General features: G+C 46.6%; 1 protein-coding gene across 1 annotated transcript; it reads right to left on the bottom strand.

The window, feature by feature from the left end:
* On the bottom strand, positions 1-27,390 carry C4H6orf89 (chromosome 4 C6orf89 homolog). The gene is made up of 8 exons (XM_054025511.1): positions 27,277-27,390; positions 22,026-22,233; positions 19,146-19,311; positions 3,929-4,083; positions 3,444-3,583; positions 1,727-1,853; positions 802-925; positions 1-96 (listed from the first exon to the last, which is right to left on the bottom strand). Exons 1-8 carry the CDS (start codon positions 27,279-27,281, stop codon positions 11-13), a joined length of 1,011 nt encoding a protein of 336 aa, XP_053881486.1. The 5' UTR covers positions 27,282-27,390; the 3' UTR covers positions 1-10.
* Positions 27,391-27,851: the final 461 nt, after the last annotated feature.

A 27,851-nucleotide genomic window follows, 5' to 3' on the forward strand; every position in this document is an offset into this window, starting at 1 on the left:
CCCACAGTTCTTAGCTAGCGGATCCATCGCAAATGACTATGGGCTCTGCTCCTCTGGAGTTAAAGCTCATCTTCCAGTAATCCGCGCTTGCATAGCCTTTGGGAAACACAACAGGAAGCAGCATGAGACAGGCCCATGACTGGTTATTGCACCAGACAAGCTCAGACCCCACTGTGATAAATATGTAGAGAGAAGAGAAGCTGATCAGGGCCTCCATTTTACATCTCTATCACAAGGCAGCACCTCCAGCAGCACCACGTCAGGGCATCAATCAGAACAGACTCAGAGGGAAAGGGGCGAGTAAGTCATCCACACCACTTCCTGCAGCATCCTGGCTATTCCTGAGTGGTTTCCTCTCTAAGCACTCACCTAACCTGACCCTGCTCGTCTTCGGCAACGTGACACGACAAGGCTTTAGAAGGGACTCGATAAATGCAGAGAAAATGATCATGGACAAGGCTATGAAACTCCTCTGCCTGCAGGACCTCAAGAGAAAGGAGACTCAAATGATCCTTGGAAATCAGTGGGAGATGAGGACTTAGACATGAAGTTACACAGAGTATCTCAAGGCATTTTGCTGCTTCTGCTCCAGGTCATAAACTGAGCCCTCAAAGGAGTAGTTTTTTTCTCCCACTACATGAGAAGGCTTGGCACAGTTGGTTGGGTGCAATTATTTGATGCTGGAAGTAGATGCTCATCTCTGTCGGAGGCACTTGGTACAAGACACAACCGGGAGCAGGTGCCTGGCCCTGCTTCGGGAGGGGATCTCCTAGGGCTACTCACTGCAACACTGGAACTCACCAAAATCCCCAGCTTCCAGCTCCACCGACAGAGTCCTGCAGTGTCCTCTGCACTCAGCGTAAGGTGCAATATTCAGGGTTAGCTGGCCGCTTCCAATAGCAAACATGCTGTGCAGTCTGTGGGTCTGTAACAGATAGGAAGGAGGAAAGATATAGAGGAAGGAGCTTCAAAAACTCTCCCTGTCCTTTCGGGGTATGGCTCAACCAGGCCAGTGGCTGATATTAGAGGACTATTTATTACGGGGTCATCAATATGAAATCATACCAAACCCAAGACCCTGAAGGCTGCTGATGCCCCCTATTCAGCTATACAAAGCAGCACAGCCCCACCACTCCTCCGCACTCAAAGAAAAACAAACAAGACGAGGAGGAGGAAAAATCGGCCCAGAGGTGGGAGAATGGGGCAGAGGCCCAGAGTGAGGGGATGCACTCAGGAGCACCCATCACTGATCTGTGCCAACAAAAAAAATGGTTGGGAGCTACTGCATTAAACCAACTTCACAATCCTCCTCCTAAGTAGCTATGGGTGTGTCTACACTGCAATTAGACACTTCCAGCTGCCCGTGCCAGCTGACTCAGGCTTGTGGGGCTTGGGGCTGTTTCACTGTGGTGTAGACATTTGGGTTTGGGCTGCAGCACAAGCTCTGGGACCCTCCCCCCTTTAGGATCCTAGAGCCTGAGCTCCAGGGCGAGCCTGAACGCCTACACTGCAATTGAACCAGCTGGCACAGGCCAGCTGCAGGTTTTTAACTGCAGGGTAGACCGACCCCAAGTCAGATACTTATTTTACAGACATGTGAGCACGTATTGGCACATGTGGTGCAAAGGCCTTACACTGACTCTCTGCACATGGGTGACTTCCCTGTGTCGAAGCCAGTCATGTACCTGCACAAAAGAGGAAAGCATCCCCATGATGGATTTCTCACCTTATTCCCTAACTCTGGGTTGCGAATGAGAAAGCAGCTTTCCAGGGAGATTGCCTTTGGGAATGCCAGCAAAGACAAGGCAGGGAAAAGTTCCTGGAGAATCTGAGTTTTATTCAGGGCTTTGTACCTATAAAACATTTTAAAGAATCACTTTATAATAATACTTAGCACTTATATAGCCTCTGTCCAATGTCAAAGGTCTTCACAAACATTTATTCCCGACACCCGTGAGGTTGGCAGCTACATATTATTATTAGTCCCATTTTATAGATGGGGAAACTGAGGCACAGCCAGGTGACGGCTCTTGCTCCCACAGGGTTATTGTCCGAGTTGGGATTAGAATTTATGATTCCCCAGCTCCTCGGCCTGTGCCCTGGTCACACCATTCCCTTACACAGTGATGCATCTTTGAACGGGAGACAGGATATGATGAGTCAGGGGAAAAAGGCTTCATTCTTCATCGGAGATGTCTAAGGAGTCCCCTTTCCTACCTTCCCTTAGAAAAAGCTGTACTAAATCGTTAATCAAATAAAATCATCAAAATGGGGAGATGCCACCTTACATTATTATTAACTATATCTATCTGTGTAGTGGTAGCGCCTAGGAGCCGCAGTCCTGGGCTAGGATCCCATTGCACTAGGTGCTGTACAAACACAGAACAAAAAGACAGTCCATGAGTTCAGACCTACTGAAACCACACATGTAAGGTTTAGGGTATCCAAGTCTATTCACTAGGCCAGCGAGGACAAGATAGTTTGGCAGAGTGGGGGTGTTATTTTTAAATCTCTGCCTGGTGGACTAACATGATTAATCCTTCTGTAGCCTGCAGCCAAATCACTCGTCATAACATCACTCTTGACCGATAAGGAGCACTGTGTTTTCTGCAAAAAGAACCCCACTAAGCATTAACCAAAGCACAGACGCATCACGCCCTTCCCTGAGCTTGCTCACACTCCCTTCCTCTGCCCCCTTCTGAGAAAGGTCCCATGACCTTGGGGGGAGGGATAGCTTAGTGGTTTGAGCATTGGCCTGCTAAACCCAGGGCTGTGAGTTCAATCCTTGAGGGGGCCATTTAGGGATCTGGGGCAAAAATCTGTCTGGGGGTTGGACTAGATGATCTCCTGAGATCTCTTCCAACCCTGATATTCTATGATTCTATGAAGTCTGGATAAGCAGAGTGGAAAGGTGTTTGTAAAAATATGGTGTTGCCCCTAGATGGGACCCTATCAAGCTCCCGTACTGTGTCAAAGCCTTGGACATGTGTAGCGTTTTAGCACAGCTCACAGACATGGTCAACACAAGCTGAGGCCCCCAACACACTTCAAGACTCCACACAGTTATATCTGAAACGTAGATGGTTTCCTTCGGACTGAGATCAGATTATGCCCAAGAAATTGTACCATGTGACCCAAGATCAGCCTGATCTTTAATGTGAGGAACAGCACACAAAGTCCCAGCATGCAATGCTCCAACTTGATCAGAGCAGCCTTCCACGTGGCTCAGGATGGAGCATTCCGCATTGAGGCGAGCAGTCTCCATGGACTGCATTTCCATTAGGAGCAAAGGTGGGCTAAATTCTGCTTCTAGCTTGTCTTTGCCAATCAGGTGTAACCCTCAGGCTCCTGAGAAGTCATCAATACATTTCTGAACTGGGCAAAGCTTGGGCACCCCTGGAAAAGGGTGGCGTGCAACTTCCATGTGTTTTGTCTCAACTCACCAGGGGAAGGCAAATGGAAACATCCGTCTTGGAAGGCAGCGCCAGAGTTCAGCTGAATTCTCTTCTATTGTGATCTCTGTCAATTCCGGGTACTGGGACTGAAAATGCTTCAGTTCATCATAAGACAGACGCTGCCCTGTCTTAAATAACAGCAAAAGAGAAAGATCAGCAGCGTTAACCTGGCCTATTTTCTCTCCCATTTCCACTTCCTGGCATCACATCAAACAGGGGTGGCCATCTGGGCTTTGCATTTTAACAGGGAGAGCAATTAACCATTGGAACAATTCACCTAGGGATGTGGTGGGATCTCAATCACTTTAAGTCTCCAAGACTGGATGTCTTTCTAAAAGAGCTGCTGTAGCGCAAACAGAAATGATGGGCTTAACGCAGATATCATGGGGAGTGATCCTCTGATCTGTGTTATGCAGGTGGTCAGACGATATGATCACAACCCTCCCTTCTGGCGTTAAAAACATATGCATTACCTTGATTAAGAGGGGCTGAGGCCTCTGGAGGTTTTCTGATAATTGTCCTAGGTCAGTCACTACCTGGAGGCTTTGAATGGCAGCGCAGCAAGAGCAGTTGGCAGGAATCTCAGAACCATTCTGCCTGCAGTCTAGTCCCCACCAGTTATGGCACTCTGGAGGAAAAAGAAACACCAAGCTTTATCTCAGGATGAGTCAAATGGAAAGGTAACGGAGTCCAGATTATAAACTCGTTAGCTCTAAACCCAACCCAAAATATTGTCAGGTTACTGATGGCGTCCAAGGTTTATTAGCTATTAAGAATAATTAATCAGGCAAGCTTTGTTGGAGTAATCAATGTTGCTTTTAATAGACTCTTTTTCCTTTGGTGTTAGAGAAGGCAGTGAATTGATGTTTTTGGAGACAGGGTCATGGGGCTGTGCATGGAAGAGCTTTATGGAAATTTCCATTTGTCTGTAAATTTGTGAGGCATGCAGGCTAGATTATGCCATTACTACAGAAGTTTGGGGAAATCTGATGGGCCTTTATTATTGTGCGACTAAACTGAAACAAATCCATAAAGAAAACGTTTGGATTGCTCTTCTGTTTAAAAGACATCCAGAAGACAAAACTAAGTCGTCAGGTTAAAAAATGTCCTTACTGGTGTCATTACCAGCACCTTAGACTATCAAAATCATTCGCTTTTCACAACCTCAGCTGCCTCTTTGCTTTTTACCTGGCACTCAGCTTGGGCAGGCTCCACTTGTGTCCCTAGGCTAGTTTCAAGTACACCTCTACCCAGATATAACGCTGTCCTCGGGAGCCAAAAAATCTTACCGCGTTATAGGTGAAACCACGTTATATCGAACTTGCTTTGATCCGCTGGAGCGCGCAGCCCCGCCCACCCAGAGCGCTGTTTTACCACATTATATCCAAATTCGTGTTATATCGGGTCACGTTATATTGGGGTAGGGGTGTATACAGTAGCACAGTGCTGCTAGGACTTGGTTGCAGAGCTTGCAAGGGAATGGTTTGGATTTAAACAAGATAGAAACTCTGCTGAAATATATTTTTTTAAATCGTCAACATTTTTATTTCTATCTGGTTATGTAATTATTTTAAAAAGATCAGTTTGGGTGCTGAACTCTTAGCCGATCCCTACCAGAAAGGAGTCTGAGTTATGGGGATGATCCAAGTTACTTCAGATGGATAAATGGGCACAGAAGAGGTAATGATTAATGCCCCATTGACCTCAATGTTCAGGGGTCCAACATATGTAAATTGTAGGATCAGGGTCTCAGCTGGTAAAAGCTACGGTCCTGATTATACAATCTGATCTGTACAGGGAGACCCTTATTTATACCTTCATGGAGTCCCAGTGAAGTCAACAGCGCTCCACATGGATGCAGGGGACGGCCCACACACTTCAGACTGCAGGAGCAGGCAGGGCTGAGTTAAAGCAAAACAGAGGCCTACACACAGCTCACATGGTACCCCCATAGACCTGCTCCCAGCCTGCGGCCCTGCCCCCTCCTTAGGGTGCTAGCACATTTCAGAGAGAAGCCAAATGGAGCACGTCTCTTGGAGCTACTGTTTCATGCCACCTGCAGACTCAGGCAGACATTAGTGACACTCAGATCACATTTTCAAGTTTTTCTTTGCATCCAAGAGGGCTGGAAACATTTGTAATGAACGCTAAGATTCTCATCTCATGTAACGCCAAGAGCTGGGATCCCAGGTATGGGCCTATAGTGCCTATGCTTTAATCCAGACATGCCATAAGGACCTTTAAGCTGTGATTTTCCAAGTCACCTGGAGGGTTTGGATGGCCAGGAACTGGGTGCCCAAATCCTTCAGATGGCTTTGAAGCTCATAGCCTAAGTGTTTCTACTGAACATGCAGCACCCAAACAATTGGAGACGTTTTTAATACTAAAATCAATAAAAATAATAAGCTCCCAAATGTGAATGAACATTGGAGTTATTACATGTAACAGGTTATATCTGGTGGGCATCATACGATGGGAAATCATTAGATTTCCTCTACTTTAGCTCCTCTCTTTGCCAACAGTCAAGGAGGTTTAAGGTTCATTGAGGGATAACAATATGGGAGGATTATTTGGAACTATTATTTTTTTTTATTCATGCAGGTCCCAGGCTTCAATTCTTTATTATGTGTGAATCTGTAAGGCTTGAACAGTGCATTTCACATATTACTGCTGATATATGGACTAAGAAGGATCAGGATAGAATCCCTGTTTCTCACCGGAAAACACACAGTTTTTGTTAAAAAGATATGAAAGTATAACATTTTTATTCCCAGCAAAAGGTCAATTCCACCCCTCCACATGCATGATGTTTTAACAGACAGAAGAAGCAGCCACTTCAATGTGCTGTTCCCATCCTCCCGGCTTACAAAAGAAAAAAGGAAAATCTTTGTTTTGTCAGCAGTAGGGAGTGTGAATTTAAAAACCCATCTGGTCGCTGATGGGAAACAAAGACCTGAACGATCTCATCGGAGTAACTGCGGTCACCATTAGCATGGACAGAGAATAATAAAACATATCTTGGGACTAGACAATGGCAATTCACAATAAAGCAAGGAACATTAAAATAATCTGTTTATCGTGAAAGCCTCTAAACACTGTCCTAGGGTGTTGTAGCCAATTGGTCTGCTGAAATTCTATACGAGACTGAGAGCGCAGTAGCCTGCATGATTGTATGTTAATCAGCTCTCCAGTCCAGAGACCAATTTCTCTTTTGAATTAGCACGGGATATTTGCATTCTCAATTGCCTGATTGAAGAGGTTATTTATTTTTGCCATGAATAAGCCATCTAGAGAGCATTCGAGATGTATTCCCAGTGCTGCTGGCAGGGCAGGGCTGGTTTGTTTTTAATTAATCTTTTAGATTTATTGTTGAGGGTGTTAGTCTGCGTATCAGAATGTGTGTGACCTGCATGAGAAGTGTGACCGGAGAGGAGGGCCAGGCCTTGCTAAGAAAGGAGAGAGTGATGAAAGGTTCGGAGACTGCATGTAGATGGGAGGACAAGGCGCCTGTAAGAGCACACAAGGGATTGGAGCAGGCACTTCACAAAGTATTTGTTCTCCATTTCGATTAGACGCCTACATTCCTTTCAGATTATCACTCTGTCCAGCCACCCTGGGGAATCATTGGGGTTTTAAGTGAAGCACACTGGGTGTGTGATCTGTTTGTAGATTTAACAGGAGAAGGCACCTTCATACAAACAGGACAGACTGTTACTGTCGAGCTATGATTATATCGAGCTCCATTGCAATGTAAAGCTGCATGCGTGCATAATTATTCCCAGGATGAGTGGGAGTGGCTGTTGTATTGATATGTCCTACTACACATGTACATTACGGAGACAACGGTCCAGCTGCAACTACCCTTCCCTTCTCTGCTATATTTTCATACAGCCCTCTCGCTTTTCGCAGGAAGGCAACTGCTGTGCGGCGACCACAGCCTATCATTCTGACCAATATTGCCTCATTCTCACATCACGCTCCCCTGCCTGCATGTCATATCCATCACTCGTCTCGTCTTAAACTTAGGTCTCCAGGGCACCAACCGTCTTTTTGTTCTGTAGTTGTACAGCACCTAGCGCAATGGGGCTCTTATATGCTACTGCTAATGCAAATACACAGATGCAATAAACTTCTTTTTGAATGTTACTGTGATTAATGTAAGCGGGATTTTGGGTCAACATTTCCATGACAGAACAAGTCGTTCAAATTATAATCGGTTTAAAATGACCGCCCCACCCTCTTTTACATTTCCACAAAATGTCTCAGTATTTGGCCCTCTCCTCACCGAGGAATGCAACAGTCTTTAAACCTGCAGATGCACATGAATGCCAAAGCCAATAAGGGCTTGTATGCAGCACAGCTGGATTGGAAACTAAAAGGTTCTTAACAAGCTTGGGCACTGCTCCTGCAATTGGATCTGCCCAGGTCCACCCTTGTGCCTGTGTAGAACCCCAATGAAGTCAATGCGGCCCACTCACATGGAAAGAGCGAGGCCCCAGTCACCAACTCATTCTCCTTAGTCAAGGCGCCGTGTTGTGGTTTAACATCAGTCAACAGCAGCAGGCTGAGAGACAAGATCGGAAATCTAGTTCAGGGACCCTGTAAAGTTCTGTAGCACCATGATGCAGAGAGCTAGGGGCAGCCCTTGACTTTGCTTTCCATGAGTGGCCCACAAAGCACGCAAGACTCAGAAAAGCTCCTTTAGGCAAACTAGTGGCAGTTTACTAGGTGGACCGAAGATGAGTTCTCCGCATCGGAAAACCTGCTCCAAAGGCAATGGGAAGACGCCCAGTGACTTCAATGGGCTTTAGATCAGGTCCCAGCTTTTTTGCAGTCACTGTTCCAGATGCTGCCTTTAGAGAAAGGGACAGCCACCATCATTCATGCTGAATGGAAAAGAGCTCCCTGCACCAAGCAGACACGGCAGCGAGACAGTCAAGCAAAGAAACCTCCCAACCTGGTTTCAGACACATTTTTTTCTGGGTTTCCTGCCTCCTCTCTCTGAACAAGTCCTAGGAAGTCTTAACCAGTAACAGCACTAAACCCACCTGATCCTGGTTCCACAGGAGTCTTTTCATTGATTTCAATGTGCTTTGGATCAGGCCCTTAAAGAGTGCTGGTCTATATGCTGGATCTGTGTGCTCAATTTTTGTTTTTTTCTTCTAAGTCTATTGTGCTGGTCAGTTTCCAATAACCACCACCCAATGCTGCAGCCTCCTCACAGGATGGGAGCTGCATTGTCAGAAAGTACCAGAGCAGTGGAAATCTGGGTGGGTCGACAAATAAGCCTCAGAGATCTGGGTTCCAATCAGCTGTGGAATAAGTGTGACTAATTTTAACCCAAGACTATTCAAAGGCGAATTCAGGCTTGAGGAGGACCCCTACAAGCATGGGAAAATGACTCATCTATCCTGTTGCTTTGAGAGCCAGTGGATGATTTATCTATTCAGATTTTAGGTGCACTAGATGTGATTGAGATGGACATCTGCTGATCCTTCCATAACAACATCTGCACACTGCTACACAGCTGCTTAAACCACAGGCCTTTCAAAATGGCTTTAATGAGACCCCTGCACAACGGGAAATATTTTGAACAGTCCAACAAATTTCTGAGGGGGTCTCCAATTTCTGATGATTGCTTGAAACCGAAGAACTCCTTACTCACATTTGCATGCCTTTTTCACAAGTTCTTTTATGGATGTCAATGGGAGAGATCACAAGAAAAAGGAGCTATTTTCCCAGACTTTAAGGCCAGAAGAGCCATTATGGTCATCTACTGTGTCTTCCTGCAGAGGATTTTGAATTCCTGCACTGAGCCCAATAACTTGTCACTGAGCTAGAACAGACCCTTTGGGAAGACATCTGATCTTGATTTAAAGACTGCAAGGGATGAAGACTCCAACTGCATCCCTAATTATTCCAATGGTCAATTGCCCTCACTGTTACAAATGCACTCCATGTTTCCAGTTGCTTCAACTTTCAGCCACGGGAGCTTGTGATGTCATTTTCTGCTAGTTTAACGAGCCCTTCTGGAAGTAGGGCTTTGCAGAACGGAGCCCTTAACCTAAAAGTGAGGTCTCTGTTCTAAATGAACCACTATTGCCATGACAACAAAAGAATATGCGGCCAAGTCACAGAAACCTGTCTTCATGCTTATGACCAGAATCCTTTATCTGGACAAACTACGGAGTTAAACAACAGCTTCATTAAATCTGTGGAAGGATGCAGGCCTCATCTTGGTGTTGCTAGGTACCCCGTTTCTGGGCCAAGATTGAGCATGGCTAAACAAAGGCTCTCAGTTCCTCTAGTCAGCCCTGACAGCACTGAAATGCCTTTGGCCTCCATTCCAGTCATCGTTGTCTCATCTCCCATCTGTGCTTGCCTCTGAGACATGACCACCCAACGGCCACTTTAGCACCACTGCCGACTTTTAACCTCTACGCCCCCTCGAGTGGTTCACTCGCCCATTTGTATGGTGTATATTTTTGTTCTGCTGTCTCTACTGCAGTTTCTACATCCCATACCCAATGATTCAGCTTGCAAAGTGCTTTGGGATCCATCGGGATGACAAGCACTACATAACTAAGATCCTCTAATACGACTCTCTGAAAAGTCTGCCACCTAAGAATCTCAAAGCACTTTACAGATATTAATTAATTAATGCAATTTAGTCTCTGAGGAAGGAAGCAATGATCATCCCTATTTTACAGCTGTGGAAACTAAGAGCACGGAGATGAAGCGATTTGCTCAAAGTCACACAGCAAGACAGTGGCCAAGCCAGGGCCAGAAATCACATCTTTGCTACAAGGACCATCCTTCCTCCATAAATAAAATGATTTTTAAACTAGGCTAAAAATTAACACAGTTATTTATAATATAAAGTCCGAATGAGACCATGTTGGTGCGGCAGACATCAGATGAGTTCAGAAAGGCCTATTTTCACAGGAGTGTTTATTATTACAATGGAGCACTAGCTGCACTACAGTTAAGATTGAGAAGTCATTTCTGTTTAAACAAGGGGGGGCGGGAGGGAAAGGAAGGAAGGAAGGAGAGATGGATAGCTCAGTGGTTTGAGCATTGGCCTGCTAAACCCAGGGTTGTGCGTTCAATCCTTGAGGGGGCCATTTAGGGATTTGGGGCAAATCTATCTGGGGATTGGTCCTGCTTTGAGCAGGGGGTTGGACGAGATGACCTCCTGAGGTCCCTTCCAACCCTGATATTCTATGAAAGGCTCTTCTTAGTGCTCTAAAATCCAGATGCTTCGTGGGGGTGGGGAGTATGGGTAGTGATCCAAATTTGAGGTCACTTGACCAAAGGGTTCCAAAGATACAGCCCCCCGCTCCCAAATAAACAGCTTCTGAAAAAGTATATTCTGCCAATGTTTTTTGGCCCAGACCTAGGGATCAAGCCTTGGATCTGATCCTGACACAAGGGTCTCACTCGCTTCAGGGCTACCCCCAGAACACATGGTACCCACTAGCCCTTGGTGGGGGAACAAAATTCAGAATGTTATTAGAAAGAATTTGGTTCTCCAGTTGGGCTCTGGAGTAAGGGTCAAGCGCCAAACAGATCACTGAGCATGTGCAGACAGCGAGGCTAACAGGATTTGTAGGTGGAAAACTTTCATTGCAGCTGGATAGCTTGAGGGGCTGAGCAGTAAGCCTTTGATCCCCAAGAACTTACCCAGCCAACGTCAGGTCAAGTCTCATCTCAGTCAGAAATCTGGGAAGGGTGGGAAAGTCTGGCTGTGTCGGGGGAGGGTTCATTTTGGGGGAATGTAATCAAAGTACTTTTGTAAAAAAAAAGAAATGAGACGCGTAAGGCTTGCTGGCAGGGGCGGGAGGAAGGATTCTGGGAAGCGGGAATTCTAGGGATGGACAGTAGGGGAGGTTGGAGGGACACCGGGAAGGGGACAAGAGGGTGAGTGTCAGAGGAACTAAGGGAGAATGGGGGCAGAGATGCCTGTCAGCCCCACATTTTCCCCTTCTGTGTGCACGCCAGGACCTGGGGTCCCCTACTCCTCTAGGGGAGTCTGAGCCCCTTTCACTGCACCCCTCATGTGAGCAGGGGTATGGGAGGGGCTTGCCTTTCAAGGGGTGTCTGAGCCGTGCTCCCATTCCCTGGGCATATGCCAGGATCTGGGGGGGGAAAGGGGGATATCTAAGGGAACCTGACCCTCTCCTCACGTGAGCCAGGTTTTATTTTATATTGCACTAGCACCTACGGGACCCAGACCCCATTCTGCCAGGCACTGCACAAACACAGTACAAAGAGATGGCCCCTGCCTAGCGCTCACAATCCTCATCCCTATCTCTGGGTAATTTGGATATCGCTCATCTCCCTTCAAAGCTGGTGGGAAGCATCTAGCAAGGGAAACCTGCTAACAAAATAGCCTATGGTTTGTTCTGGGTCAAACGGGTCAATGTCACGCATTTCATCAACGGGCAAGTGGCTGGTCAAAGAACATCTTTCACTCATAGCTAGAGGGATTGAATAATCATTCTGATCCAACTAAAATGGGGAAATAAAATCTCCAACTTCATTTGAATAGTCGGATTCACAATTCATGTAAACAAGTGATCAGAATAAGCAGGGCAATTCTGCAGCAACTAACCTGTTCATTGAAAGATAAAAGTTCTGGTTGGCTGAAAGACCCTTTAAGAAATCCACTCCACCCTGCACCTCCAGCTATGAGCAGATGCCCTGTAAGACAGCATACACAACGCCGACTCCCAGCACAACTCGGGCAGGAAAATTACACCACCACTTTGCAATTCTATAGCTGCTTCCATCCAAGGATCACAACACACACATGAAGCTTCACAATAGCCCTGAGAGGCAGGTATCATTCACAGATGTAGCACATCAGTGATTCCCCCAGAAACCTCTGCTAACAAACATACAAGGGCAGGGGGAGCTGGGCAGAGGAGGGAGCCAGGGAATGGGAGAGATACTGGAGTCTTCCAAATGCAAAAACATAGCAAGTTTTCTGCATTCCACAATCCCGAAATAATAGTTTACCTTCAGCAATTTCAAATAAACAATCCCACTGCTTGAATGAGGGCCAAAGTAAAGCTGAAAAATATGAAGACTCTACACCACCCTTCACTGCAAAGCCAGCCTGACTTTTCCTTTTCCTTTTTTATAAACATGAGCCAACACATGTGTCTGCTATTATGTCTCAAGAGCTTGCAGCAGCAACAAGATTCAGAGGGAGCCCTGCGGCATAGCGAAGTTGGTGCAAAAGCTGAGTGCCCCATTAGGCAGAAGTGCTTTTTGCTGGGAAGCGAACGAAAATCATCATCTGCCTCTCACCAAGGTTTGTGGTTGATGGTAGAAAGGAAGGCTGGTCCAGTGGTCAGTGCGCTGGCATGGGAGACCCAGGTTCGGTTCCTGCTCCACCAGAAAAATTCATGCCCCTGAGAGACACAGTTAAGCTGACCTAAGTCTCGGTGTAAATGCTGCTAAGTCATTTTGTCATGTGGCACCGTCAACCTAGTTACTGCCTCTTGAAGGGGATGGATTTATAGAAAATCTCCGTTCGGCACTGTATCAAGAGTCTACGCTAAAGTGCTACAATGCAGCTGTAGCCCTTATAGTATTGATATACCCTCAACGCCTCAGTCCTCTGTCTGTAAAATGGGATAATGATAGCACTGCCCTATCTCACAGGGGGCTGTGAGGACAAGTATGTTGAAGATTGTGAGGTGCTCAGGTGTTACAGTAATCAAGGCCATATAAATCCCATAGACACAGACATCTGTGGGAGGCTGGCCCAGCAAAGGCTGCTCTGGAAAGGGTTAAGCTCACAGGGAAGCTGGAACATGGTTGGGAGCCAAATAAGTCTCAAGCAAAACTGGAGGTGGCCAGCCAAAAGACAAACATTGCTGTTGTACTTTCTCCCAACTGTTCAGGGCCAGCTAACCACTCCCTCTGTGATCTGTCCCACACTTAGCACTCAACTGCACCCGAGAGGAGCTCTGCAACATGATAACCACACTTCAGTTACATTTTGTTGCTTAAACATGACAACCCTGGCAAGGCTGATTTTTGATCAGTTTCATGCACAATGTATTTTAACAAATTTTTAGACTAGGTGGCCTGGTAGTCTGAGCACAGGACTGGGAGCCAGGAACTCCCAAACTCTAATCTCACCTCCAACACCTACTCCCCTCTGTGGTCTGGGGAGAGTCACATGGGCTAACGTTTCCACGAGCAGCCTCCGATCTTATATGCTGCAGTTCTTGTGTGCCCAGCATGAGACGTCTTGGGCCTGATTTTTGGAAGTGCTGAGCACCTGCAGATCCCATTGATTTCAATCAGGGTAGAGGATGCTCAGTCAGGATCAGGCCCTAGATAAGCGTAGCTCCTCCTGCCAACATGGGCATTTCATTCAATTTCATGGCAGAAACACCAAGGAAGATTATTTTACCACAGGCGCAATGATACAGGACCTGTTTGTTTCATCTCAGGGGTGGCTGCCTTCACACCAAATAAAATGCAGTTGCAAAACATGTTGAGGGGAGCATTTAGTGGACCTGATAGCAGGTAATATTAGCATAAACACCATTCGGAAAAGGATATAATCCTTGAGGTTTTCATTAACAATTTGGGGGGCAGAAAGATTTGAGAATAAAGTTCCAATCCACTGAAAATTTAAATACACACACACACACACACACACACACACACACACACACACACACACACACACACAAAACAACCTTTGTTGTGTCCAAGTGATTCACGGACAACTTGAGGACTCCTATGGGAAATGGAGAGGGTGGAACATATTCACTATTCTTTTCATTTTCGTATGCGACCAAAATGTGAAGCAGAAAATAAGAGTCCAAAGAGAGAGTCGTTGTGGTGAGCTGGGCAGCTCAGGAGATCGTAAACAGGCAATGGAACCTTCTCCCTCAAGCTCGCTGGCTCAAATCCAGCCTGAGTTGTGACTGAAAGCTATTAACATCCCCAGGTGGACTTCTTGGGGCAGAGACTATCTTTGCGTTCTGTGTTTGGACAGTACCTAGCACAACGAGGTCCTAGCCCATGACTCGGACTCCTGGGACCACAGTAATACAACAACAATCTGAAGGTTGTTTGGGGACCTGTGTGAAATGAGTTTGGCGAACTGGGTCTCAGGCCATTTCTCAGGAATCCACATCACAAAGAACACCACTAGTGGGTCACTGACAGTGGATTATCCACTTGCCCCTAGAGTGGCTCCTTCCAAGGCAGGTGTGTGGCAGGCAAGCAGGCTGTGTGAAGGAGGCTTGAGCTGACGCAGCCCAGGCTGCACCTGTTCTGTTGAGAAGGGTTCAGCTATCCACAGCTGTCAATCTGGCATCTAAATTCACATTGAAATGAGAATAAAAATATCCAAGGTATGCAGCTACTTTGATGTGGCAGGCAGGGGCAGGGAGTGGGGGTGGGGAAGGAACCTTATGAGAACCAGCTGGTCAGTCTGTCAAGCTATTTATATCCCATCCATTACCATGTATCAGCTCCACATGGCCATGGGAAAAGCACCTATCTATTTTGACTAGGTGCTTGTATGGCCCCCCCATTGCCATAGTATGAGGGGCTCACAATCCTGATCATACATCCTCACAACACTCCCTGGCGCCTGGCAGCCCCTTGCCTCTATACAGACGCTGCCCATGATAGCGCCAGTTAGGTTGGTGGGTTTTGCATGGCCAATGTTTGTCTACCAAGAACTAGACCGAGGCTGTCAGGCCTATTTCATATAAGGTACGTCTACACTGAACATGGGTCTGAGAGACCCGGGCTTGTGAACTCTGTGTTTCCAAGCCCATGCTCGAGCGTCCACACTGCATTGTAAACCTGGGTTAACAATTGCTGGACCCGGGGCTCCCAGCTGTGCTCATACATCTATACTGCACTACGCAGACCTTCTGACTCTGGTCTACAACTTGAGCTGTGTGCACACTGCACAATGTCAGGACTTGGATCTGAGTCACAGTGGGACTTGGACTCTGACTCATCCCCCTAGCAGGGTCCTAGTACTTGCTGGCCCAAGACAGACTGATGTGTGTGAGCATGGAAGGGGGTCTTGAGCTCAAACGTGAATCAGAAGCCGAGCTCAGTGTGTAGTGTAGACATACCCATAGTGGCCTCAGAACCCCTGACAGGGGTCTTTCAATCAATATCAGCCTCAGCTGGATTTGAACTGGTGACCAAGATGTGAAAGACTCTGGGTGTCATAATCAGTCCCCCTACCAAATGATCTCTGATCCCTTGGTTAGTATTTTTCTCCGCTCCTTTTTCCTTCCCCTTTAGCTGCTTTATCACTTTTTGCCTCCTGGCACAGTTTCTCCTTTTGGGCCATTCTTAGCAAAGGCCTAATCTTGCCTTTAGGACCATCACAAACTACAGTCATAGAAATGAGTGGGATGACAAACTCAGCATTATGACCCTCCTGTAGTAAGCAATAAGAAAGGCTGGATCACTAAGGGAATGTTGAAAGTTTAACCCAAAACGGGCCTCAGAGCTAAACGAATCATAAAAACCAAAGAGGGAAAAACCCACGTGGTCATCTATTCCACCCTAGTATTACTACAGGAGCAGTGCATGTTGGATGGGGCCTATAGATCCACTATGCAAGGCACAGTACATACCCATAGTAAGAAACCCTAAACCCACAAAGAACTAAATAGATAAAACAGGCAACAGGTGGTAGATTAAAATCCCCATTTTACAGATGGGGAAACTGAGACCCAGAGAGATAAGTGACTTGCCCAAGGTCACACTGGAAATCTGCAGCATAGCCAGGCTTGAGCCCAGACCTCCCAAGTCTCTGTCAAGGGCCTTAACTGTGCCACCTTCCTTCCTCCTTTGCCAGTGCAAGATCCTTGCGATATATTTTCTAGCATGTGTGTCAGGCTAGCATGTTGCCCAGTTTTAAATGTCCAAAGGGACGGTGCTTCTGCCTTGCTTGGAGACTATTCCAGTCTCTCGATCTCACTGCATTTCCTGACATTTGGCCTGTTTCCTTTCTCCTATCTCATTGCTCCACACCCCTGGACTACCCTAAATGACTCCTCTCCCTCAGTGGTGACATCCCTCCAACACACGTGTACTGCTATTTTCTCTCCCCACTGCCCTTTTAGTTAAGTCAAGCACAGCACATGAAGAGAGATTTAAAAGAGGCTCCACTGAACTCATGAAGCTATAGAAAGAAAATCCGAACTCATCCCAGACACTTGGCCCCTCCGCAGAGGTCACTGGCAGAATATTTTAGGCCCCTAAACTGGTTTCCTCTTGGTCAAACCATAGCTATTAACGTTTTTTAATTATCAGGGTGCCCAGTATTCCATTTGCTGAGACAAGCAGCAGCCTTTATTCCCTTATATTATCTATCCTGTGTGGGAATTGTAGCAACAGTGACTAGCCAAGCTGTGAACTACACTTCCTACAGAAGCACTGGGCAGGAAAATGGAGCTAGGTGTGTTTACAGGTTCCAGGGAACATCAAGTCAGCTGGATTTTCCCATCAAATTGCCAGTCTGGAAGGGGTCGGAGAAGGTCTGCGGCACTGATCAACTAAGGGGTGGTCTCCCAGCAGTGGGGATGTGGACACCAGCTACTGCCTGAATTCCCTCTTTATCTCCCAAGCTCTCCCTTGTTTTAGCTTCTCTGCACTATTTTTTATACGGCCCCAATCACACTGCAGCACTGTGAAACCGCCAATCACCAGCACTGCTCATGTACACGCCACCTCAGCAATCAACATCGGCCGCCCTGGACACACAGCTCCCTCTTCCAAGAGACAGCTCCAATGAGAGATGACATTCCTATTCCTGAAGTGGGCAGAGACACTAAACCTACCTCGAAGAGCTCAAGTCTGGGTGCTATGATTACCACATAGGTGGCACACAAAAATAACCCCTCAAAATGAAACAGTCCCACAGCACTTGATCTGCAAAGCCTGGGGGGTTATCTTTGACTCCTTGGCCTTTAGTCAAACCACACTGCTTCACCATCTAGAATAGACTTAAAATCCATGCAAAGTTATGGTACTTAAACATTTTTAACAACTTCTCCCAACTTCCCAGAGTCCCTGGCTTTTCCTATTCCCTTAGGATGCCTTTCCATCTCCTACCATTCACCCCAACATAAAAAGGCTGATCCAGCTCCCACTGAACTCAATAGGAAGATGCTCATTGACTTCAACAGAAGCTGAATTGGGACTTCGCCTCTTTCCTAGATATTCCCCAGTGTCAGGAAACCTTACTGTCCTTTCCCCACTCAAGACAACCACGTACATACAAATTGCAGCATCTGAAACTGTTTAAGAAGTATTTTGGCATTTTATTAACTAGATCAAGTTAAAAAATACTGAAAGCCTAGAACTATCTGCCGTGTTTCTCTTTCCAGCAGAGAAGTTGAGACACATTTTACTGGCATGAAGGACATTTTTGCAAGTACACGTAGGGAGAGTTAGATAAGCAGACTACCAATGCCAGCGTGGAATCAGAGGCCTCTCCTCTGTTTTTTTGCCCATGAAATCCCAATTTGCAAGCTAGGAAATGAACGAGAGATACCATGACCCACTCACTTGGGATTCAATCAATAGCCCGTCTAGTGTTTATGTCAACGGAACAGAGAGAGACACTCAGAGAAAAGGCAGAATGGAGCTGGCATTTCAGAGGGTCCTTTTTAGCGGATACAGGAAGTTCAAAGCCAGATAATGGAACTCTAACACAATGAACCGCTGCCGCTAAATATAAACCAACTCAGGGCAAGAACTTGAGCCTTTGCTTTACAATGGGCTGCAAGACGATCACTATCACGCCACCTTCTCAGTTAGAATAACTGAAAACTTTATTGCCATTACTGGAGTCTGGAGGAGGGATTTATCAAAATTACCACAGGACCCTATGCTACTGCCCACCCACGGTCCCGCTGGGTTGGTGGAAATTGACTTAGAATGGAAACGAGAACTTAGCACTAACTTTTCCATTCCTATTATGTCTATCCAGGCATTTACACTGTGTTCATCACTGTCACACTGACAAACCTACTCAGGGATTCAATGCTCTAGCTATCCCATGCATGGAACTGCCATTGACTTCTCTGGGAGTTCTAGGTGTACAAAAGCTGCAGTTATTAAGCCCAGAGTCTTCTCCCAGCACACTAATGGGCAAAGCTTGCCTTTCCCTAAACCAATCAGAACTGCAGGGGTCTTTGATTTACAAAGCTACCTCCCACTTACTTAACTGAGAACGAAGAGGCAGCATTTACAGGGAAATCGATCTATCACTGCAATATCTGAGTACCTTACTGATCCACTTCAAGCAAGGACATTGTTTTTATATGCTGGTAGAGGGAAAGTGAACTTCACCACCAGGGCCTTTGGTACTAGAAGAAGAGAAGGATTTGATATAAAAAGTTAATAGAGAAGATACACCTCAGCCCAGATCTACACACTGGAAACTGCTTGTGGGAATCTTATTCAGGCTAACTTCATGCTCTGGCTACTGATAAAACAGATTACGTGTAAATACGGTGCTAGAAACAAGACTGGTGCAATCACAGTAAAGTGTTGTTAGTTTGGTGGAAAGTGAAACATTCAGCAGGCGTGTGCAATTACTATTTAACTCTGAGTCAATTGTCTTTCCAACATCACTACATCTGTTAAGCAACAGCAAAGAAATTATTTCCTTACTCTCCAGCATGTACTTCTTGGCAATAGGCAAAGACAGCAGCCGGATGTGACCGATGAGGAAGCCCCAGGCATGGGCTCTGGAGAGCGTGGTTTCAGGTGGTGAAGGGCTATACGGCTGCATCACGAAGTACGCAGTTAGCAAGATTAAGCCCAGGGTAAGCAGGCCCTGTGAGAGAAGACAGGCAAGTGATTAATTACACTGAAAGAAGGAGACGTCTTCAGAATGGAAACTTTCTCCGTCCAGGTATGAAGAAGGGTTCTAGTGTCTGAGCTGTGCGTGTTTTAACTTCCGCTGAGACACCTCATTTAAACAGCAATGCTAGTCACATGCAGGTATAGACTTCTCATTCAGTTCCGTTCACTGGAGCTGTACAAGAATGGAGATAATTGGTATTTAAACAAACATCAGCAGACATGGGGGGTTGTTTTTAACACTTAAATACTAACATTCTCCATCAGAAAGGCCAGGGATCTCCATGAACAGTTCTAGACTCCTAGTCTCTAATCAGATATTTTGCACTTCCATAGCATCTTTTATGCAAGGATTTCAAAGCACTTTGCAAGCATTAACCAAGCCTCAAAACACTCTGGTGAAGTTATTTCATTGGTACAATCAGCCAAAATAAGCCCCAAAGAAATCACAGTGAGTTGATAGAACTAGGAATACAAACCAGAAGACCCCCCCTTCCCTTCCCTCCCCTCCCTCCTGTCTCACTATGTAGCATTTGTTTATTCTTGGGAATGACAAAACTGGACTTCTTTTGATGACAAAAAATCTTTAGAGTCCGTTGTAGAAGAGGACAATAAAATTATATCCAGTAGTATTTTTAATGGGAAATTTCTCATCATTGTAGCAAACATCTGACCACTCCCTACTGAAAACTGTCTCCTTACCCACCACCCCTACCCAATACCCTACTTTGAACTATGTAGCACTTTCCCGCCAAGAATCTCAAAGCACTTTCCCAACATTAAACCTCTTGAGGGGTGCATCTCCATTTTAAGATGAGAAAACAGATGCAGACAGGTGCAAGGTCAATGGGGAGTCTGTGTCAGAGCCAGGAGTACAAACCAGATCTCTTGAGTCCCTACCCTGAGCTTTAACCACAAGTCCCATCCTTCCTCTAGTCTATATCAATCACACTAGGAAACTAAAGTTTCCACTAAAAGTGCTGATGTGATGAGTTTTCATTAGCTCAGAGGCAGAGCCGCATTCTTTAAGAGGGGGATGCCTAGCCACTCATCTTTCAACACACTGGGGGCAGTTCCAAGGCTCAGTCAACATATCTTCTTCAAGCAATCTCACTGGAGAATGGGTGCAGGGATATGAACGTGGCTAGTTATAGCAAAGTCAGAGAGACGCCTCAAGAAAATCATAGAATCACAGAAATGTAGGGCTGGAAGAGACCTCACAAGGTCATCTAGTCCAGCCCCCTGCACTGAGGCAGGACCAAATAACCTCAAGCACCGCGACACCTGTTCTTTAAAACCACCAAAGAAGGGGATTCCACAACCTCCCTTGGAAGCCTATTTTACTCTTGGGGGAATTCTGCGCCACTGCGCAATGCAGAATTTTGCAGGATTCCCTGTTTCCCCCGCAGAATTGGGCCTGCAGAGCTGCTGGCTGCCAAGATGGGCCGCTGGATTCTCCGGAGTCCAGCTCGCAGTAAGCGGAGCGCCCAGCCTGGCTGGGCTGGTGGCTGCTCGCTCTGCTTGATCCTCATTCTCCCAGGGATGGGAGAGGGCCCCGAAGACCCAGCTCTGGCAAAGAGTGAGGAAGGGCTGGGCTGCACCACACCATGTCCCCTGGCAGAACAGTAAAGAAGCTGGGGGTAGTAAAGGCTCTGGGAGTGCTGGTGTCTGGGCCGTGGGGTGCCCACTGCTGGTCTCTGGGAGAAGAGGATGCTGGTCTCTGGGCTGGGGGGTGCCCTGTGGCTGGAATCTGTGGGGGAAAGGGGTGATAGTGTCAAGGCAGAGGGTGCCCCGTGACTGGGCTCTTTGGGGAGGGGGGTGCTAGTGTCTGTGTGCCCCACACAGTCCTCTCCAGCGCCGCCCCCCACCCTCTAACCACCCAACTGGAACTGGGTTGTTGTAAGGGTTTATTAACTCTCTACTCCTGGGGGAATCTTTCTTGCTGTTGTTTGTATTGTTGACATACTTATTGACAGGTATTTTGAAATAAATTACCAAAATAATTGAAACTGGAGTGATTATATTGTGTTGTTTTAACAAATAAAATATGCAGAATTTTGCAGAATTTTAATTTTTTTGGTGCAGAATTCCCCCAGGAGTACTATTTGTGCTTAACTATTCTTATAGTTAGAAAGTATTTCCTAATATCTAACCTAAATCTCCCTTTCATCCCTACTGATGAAGCCCATTACTTCTTGTCCTATTGTCTGCAGATATGGAGAACAATTGATCACTGTCCTCTTAATAACAGCCCTTAACATATTTGAGGACTGTTATCAGGTCTGCTCCTTCACTCTTCTTTTCTCAAGAGTAAACATGCCCAGGTGTTTTATTTTTGTTTTTTTTTAACCCTTTCCTCATAAGTCAGGTTTTCTAAACTTTTTAGCACGTTGGTTGCTCTTCTCTAGACTCTCTCCAATTGCCCACATCTTTTTTAAAGTGTGGAACCCAGAATTAGACAGGGTACTCCAGCTGAGGCCTCAGTAGTGTCAAGTAAAACAGGACAACTACCTCCTTCCTTCCTTCCTTTCTCATTGGGATAGTTTGCTGTTGTGCCTTTATTATTTAATCATGGGGAAATACAAGCCTCAGTTGCCATTATGTAGAGGAAGAATGTCAAACCCTCAAAAGGCATGTATGTATAAGCGTCAACATCTCCCATCCCTGCAGCTCAGAAAGATGGCTTACCTTATAGAGAGCCATCAAGAGAGGGTACCGGGGGGGTCCCCTTTGGGGCTCATTCTTTTCCAAGAGCTGCTTGACAAACTTCTCAATGGCTTTTTCTGACATTCCACATTGGTGTCCAGTCTGCCTCACCAGGTCAATGGTCTCCGATAGCTTGTCATAAATGCTGGGTTCGCTGGCAGAAAGCTCCATGGCCACCAGTGAAAAATCCCTGTGAGGGGATTGAACACAGTCAAGCAACAAGAAACCTTCAGAAGTTCCCCATCACCACCACTACCCCCAAGGCCACCCTCCACAGAAAGGTGCACATCCTCAAGGTTCAATGAGAAAGGAAGGCAGCACATCTACAAAGCTGGTTGTCGCGAAAAAAAGAAATAGTTCATTCAAACATCAAGGGAGTTCGTCTGAAAGCAGTTAGCTGCAGCCTTAACCTCCTTTGCTTCATCTGCGTCTCCTAGGGATTATAAGAAAGAAGAAACTATAGCCTTATAGGTCATGGGATTTATGGAGATAAAAGGCCCGATCCTCAGCTGGTGTAAACAGGTGTAGCTTCACTGAAATCCACAGAGCTACATCCTTTTACCCAAACTGAAGATCTGGCCCATAAAGTGTACTGCTCATTGAAGGTCACTGTCAACACTATGGAAGACAATAAGCACGTGCATTGGCAAAGCTTTCTTCTGTTATAGCTTTAGTGAGTCACTTATTTTAACCAGGCACATCTTTTGTTCATTGAATCCCTTGTCCCTCTGTCCTCTTTCTTGTTAAAAATAAGTCATGTGGGCGCGTGGAGGGTCACGATTTTAAATTCTTGCATTTTAATTCCAAGGCCAGCCCGTTGTTGGGTATTGGCAATACGACATCTGCTAGCTGCAAGTAAGAGTTCCCAGTAGTAAGCTCTTCCTTTATGTTTCCTTGAAACTGATTCGCATATAGCATCTCTATACAACCAAGTACTACAGTGAGAAACTCATCGCAAATACAAGAAAAAGACAAAATGGCTTTTGAGGGCAAACGAGGAGTCTGGTGGCACCTTAAAGACTAACAGATTTATTTGGGCATAAGCTTTCGTGGGTAAAAAACCCACTTCGTCAGATGCATGGATCAGCACTCCACTGTACTGTGCACTGTACAATGGGGATGGGCTGTAGAAAGACATAAGGAAATAAGCCTTTTTGGATTGTAACAGTTCCATCACTAGAGAGTCACATAAAAACTTGTGAATATCCTGCACTGGAGGGGAGGGGACTGGATATAGGGCCTTCCCCTAGCTCTTAATTTTGAGCTTGGAAAATTCTATTATGCACTAGACTAGGGCAACCAAAAATCTATTTGGAGAGAGAAAGTTTAACCACATGCAGGAAAGCACCCTCCGTGCTGGGCTGTATGTGAAAATCCTAGGTGTGCAGACTGTTTCAGGCTCACCCCAGGCGGAGAACAGAAACAGGGCTCCTGCCTCACTTTTGTTCTCAACACCAACCAACAGCAGGAGCGGATAGCTTGTCCACGATGTCATGAAATTCCTCCTCTGGCTCCGCTCAGTCTGATACACCCCCTACAGCATTATTATGAGACCAGTGTACATGGCTAATTACACATGTATTCGCTGACCAATCGCTCAACTCATCCGGCATTTTAAAAACCACAGATCAATTCGGCAGCTTGTCCTTGAGGGCACAAAGGGCAGTACGACACACAGTGAAGCAAATACCATTTTAAATAGCAACTCATTTTTGCTAATCCTCTCCCCACAAGAAAAAAAGATTCAAGAAATCACATTTCCTTGTTAGGCAACCAAATTTGAAATCTGGTTGTCCTTAAAGTAGTCATCTGAAAATGTTTCCTAGCCTGCCAACTTTAGCAATTAACTAGAACCAAGTGATGACATTTCTACCCTCCATTCCTGCACTATCAGAAACACTAACAAGCAATCTTTAAAAAAACAAAAAAATGATGGAATGGGATATATGCTACACCACACTGCCAGTTTGCTCTGCTTCTTGTCATATGCCATTCTCCATTCCTCATGCTTATTTATGACCTAATCAGGCAAATGTATACCGCAAGATGTAATTAGTTCTTACTTTTATGAGTAGCACCATTGAGTAGTAAGCATTCTGGGTGGGATTCCCATAGGTATTTAGGTGCCTAACTCCCATTGATTTCATGGGACTTAGGAGCCTAAGCACCTTTGTGAATCTCACCCTACATCCAGGAGCTAGCATGGGGAAGATTAGATTGTAGAGTGCAAGCTCTCTAGGAAAGGTACCTTTTCTACTTGTGTGTTAGCTGCTTTACAAACAGCTGGCTCCATAAAAATATTATTATTATACTGACTCTTTCATTTATATAATACACTGATTCACAAACTAAGCAAGAGCCAGAGCATCTGCAGAAAATTAAACTGTCTTTGCTCAACTTTTATGATTGTTCTAGTTGCCTTGGCACTGGAGCCGCAAGTGATGTACTAAATGGATTGAAAGGTCATTGGGCTTCTCTGTAGCTCCTGTATAGCTCTTTGTATCATTTGCTGAAATGCCAGAGCTCAATCCTGCGAGCCCTCCACATAAAGAGTTCCAGTGAATTCAATGAGAGCTGTGCACAAAGAGCTTGCAAAATCGAGCGCTTGTTTTGTAACTGCTGACAGCAATTCCATGCAGCAGCTCCCAACAGATATCCTTACAGTAAGTGTCACATCATGCAATTTTTCTCCTTTCCCTAGTAGCAGAAGCTCATCAGTGTCAAAAATGCTGATATGTCATAAGACTAGCCCCCTCTATAGGAGTATCCACTATTAGGGAGCATAATTGAAGATGACACCTACAAATCATCTACTACCACTGAAAACCTTTCACATTTCCTTAACAAAAGTTAACAGTAATCTGTGTTCTCTGCTAGAAAATAAAATCCTTTTCTAACATTGTTTTAAAATAAATGATGCCTTAAAAAACATCCATCCATTATTTACTTTCCGATCAATACAACATGATTTATGAAATAAGAATGACAGACTAACTCTTCTACTTAGTTGCTATATACATGTAGGAAATAAATCATCTATATCTTATACGGCTAAGCCTACTAGAGAAATAAAAGTCTTTACGTTTTGTTTTGGCTTTTTTTAATTTAGAAAGCCATCAGGTTTACTGTTATTAATTATTACTATTATTTAGTACTTATTTATGGTACTGAACTAGTGACAATCAGAGACCCATTGTGGTAGGTGATGTACAAACACAGCAGCAGGGAAGGTTCCTGAACTAAAGAATTTATAGTTTAAAGCTCCAATCCTGCATTTATGTATGAGATTAAAGTGATTTACATGCAGGTATTTTCAGGATTAGAGGTCTGCTCAAGCCTAAATTTAAAGCTGGACCAGGATCCAAACCCAAGCGAAGGACAACTGACCTAAACCCAACCTGAGAGTGTTGAGAGGTTTATAGACACAAACCTGACATTTCACCCTGAGCCTGTGCTGCCTCATCCTTGGGGCTTGGCCTGGTGGGGGCTTCCCACTCCCTATGCCTGGTGCCCGCAATCCATCTCTGCCCACCTCCTGCAGCAGGAGAGGGTGTGTGACTTGTCACTACACAGGAGCCCCAGCATACACAGCATATTGATGTGGCGGCCAGCAGGAGTGAGGCACACAGTAGAACAACCCGCCGAGCCCACAGGCAGGAAGAGGTGATCAGAGATGACCAGACCTGGGCCAGCCACCTGTAGTCAGGTTTCGTCAGGTTCGGGTTGGGTTGCAAGGCTCTATTCAGGATCATGCCCTTAGGTTCCAATCCTACAAACATTTAAACATCTGCTCAAATTCATGCATGTGAGCAGTCCCATTGACTTCAATGCTGAAAGTTAAGCATGTGCATAAGTGTTTGCCACTTAAACCCAGATTCTGCAATCTATTTTTAAGAGATGTTATTGGATTAAAAATAATTTTTAAAAGACAAGTATCAGGGGGTAGCCGTGTTAGTCTGTATCCACAAAAACAACGAGGAGTCTGGTGGCACCTTAAAGACTAACAGATTTATTTGGGCATAAGTTTTTGTGGGTAAGAAGTGGGTTTTTTACCCACAAAAGCTTATGCCCAAATAAATCTGTTAGTCTCTAAGGTGCCACCGGACTCCTCGTTGTTTGTTTTAAAAGACAAGTTTCCTCACCTACATTATTAATAAGACCCAAGGATGTTAAATCTGAACAAATTTTAAAAATCAAATTTACATTTCACCATTTATGCTGTTGGTTTCCCATCTGTGCCTCACTCTGCATGAGCAATAATGGAAAAAAAGCTAGACCCCATCCTGCACCTGAGTCCGCACAGAGCCCCGTTTAAGACCATGGGGCTTTGCATTGGGGCAGGGCTCCAATTGCAGCATCAGAGCCCTTGTCAGCATTTGGCTCTCATGCAATAGCATGCTGGATTGCAAAACACGACAGCAATAAGTTGAAAGCCCCCCCCCAAAAGGAACCTTAAATATTGCCTTGAAATTTTGTTCCTTAATTAGATTACTTCTGCTGACACCAGGTTTGCTTGAAATTTTGTATTTTGGTACAATACTGAAATTTTGGACCTTCCTTGCCTGAGGGTACCCCTTTTAAGGGATCACTTCCCACCACCCCAGAGCTGCAGCGCGAACACTTCCAAGTTGGTTTGTTATTGAACTAAGGCCAAGGCCTTTTCTCTGCTCCACGCTTCTCATTTTTCCACAGTTGGAGCGCAGCAGGGGTAAAAAGGGAACTATGACATCCAGCAGCTGGTGCAAGGGCACGTGGGCTCCCTAACTGGGATTTGCAGCAAATGGGCAGGGTGCCCTGCGAATCCGTCTGTACCTCCACCTGCCAGGTGCACCTGGGCCATCAGGCTCACCCCTCTGCCCTGCCCCCAGCACCTTCACTGCCCCTGACCCAGGCTCCCCCTTCACTATCCCCATTGCCCTCCCCTGCCCTCTCCTTCCCTCCAGTAACCCCACCCCTCTGAAGCCCCCCTTCCTTCCTGCCTGCCTCTCTCCATGTCCGGTTACCCCCCTTCCGCATCCCCCTGCCCATTATCTTCCCCTCTGCCCCACCACCCCTCCTGCCCCAGGACCTTCCCCAGTACCGTCCCCTCTGCCCAGTACCCCTCCCCTCCTGCCCCATTACCTTCCCCTCTGCCCCCTGCCCCCCTATTACGCCTCTGCCTCCTGACCCCTCCCGGGCCGCTCCCTTTCTGCCCCCCATTACCCCGTGACCCCTCCCCTCCTGTGCCCCTCACCCCATCCACGCTCAGGCCCGGCTGCTCCTGCCTCCGCCCGGCGCTTCCTGCTTCCTGCTGCCGAGGCCGCAGATTGGCCGGGACTCGGGCGCGAGGAGCTGCGCAGCGCCGCCAAGGCTGCCCCGGGCCTGCCCGCCGCGACCGCGCCCCCTAGCCTCTGCCCCGCCCCCACCGCGTCTTCTGCCCCACTGCCGCGCCCCCCCAGCCTCTGCCCCGCCCCCTCCGCGCCCCCTGGCCTCTGCCCCGCCCCCACCGCGTCTTCTGCCCCACTGCCGCGCCCCCCCCCCCAGCCTCTGCTCCGCGCCCTCTGCCCGCCCCACCGAGCCCTCTGGCCCACTGCGCCCACCCCCCCCACTGCGCCACCCCACCATATCCCTTGCCCCACTGTGCTCTCTCACCCCACTGCCCCAGACCCACCACACCTTCTGCCCCTATGTGCTGCCCCACTGTCCCACCTCTACTGCGCCCCATCCCACGGTGCCCCTCTGCCCCACCCCACCGCCACCACATCTTCCCCACCCCATGTCCTCCCCACCCCCTGCCCTGCCACCCCCAGCGACCCACCCTCTGCCAGT

Source organism: Malaclemys terrapin, chromosome 4, assembly GCF_027887155.1.
Source record: "Malaclemys terrapin pileata isolate rMalTer1 chromosome 4, rMalTer1.hap1, whole genome shotgun sequence".
Classification (NCBI taxonomy): Eukaryota; Metazoa; Chordata; order Testudines; family Emydidae; genus Malaclemys; species Malaclemys terrapin.

What these genes read in the sequence shown, in the direction of transcription:
- C4H6orf89 (XM_054025511.1), bottom strand. An exon ending in TTTCCATTTGCCTTCCCCTG is followed by an intron (nt 1,854 to 3,443) that starts GTGAGTTGAGAC and finishes AATGTTTTATAG; the next exon opens with GTACAAAGCCCTGAATAAAA. An exon ending in ACCCAGAGTTAGGGAATAAG is followed by an intron (nt 926 to 1,726) that starts GTGAGAAATCCA and finishes TATCTGTTACAG; the next exon opens with ACCCACAGACTGCACAGCAT.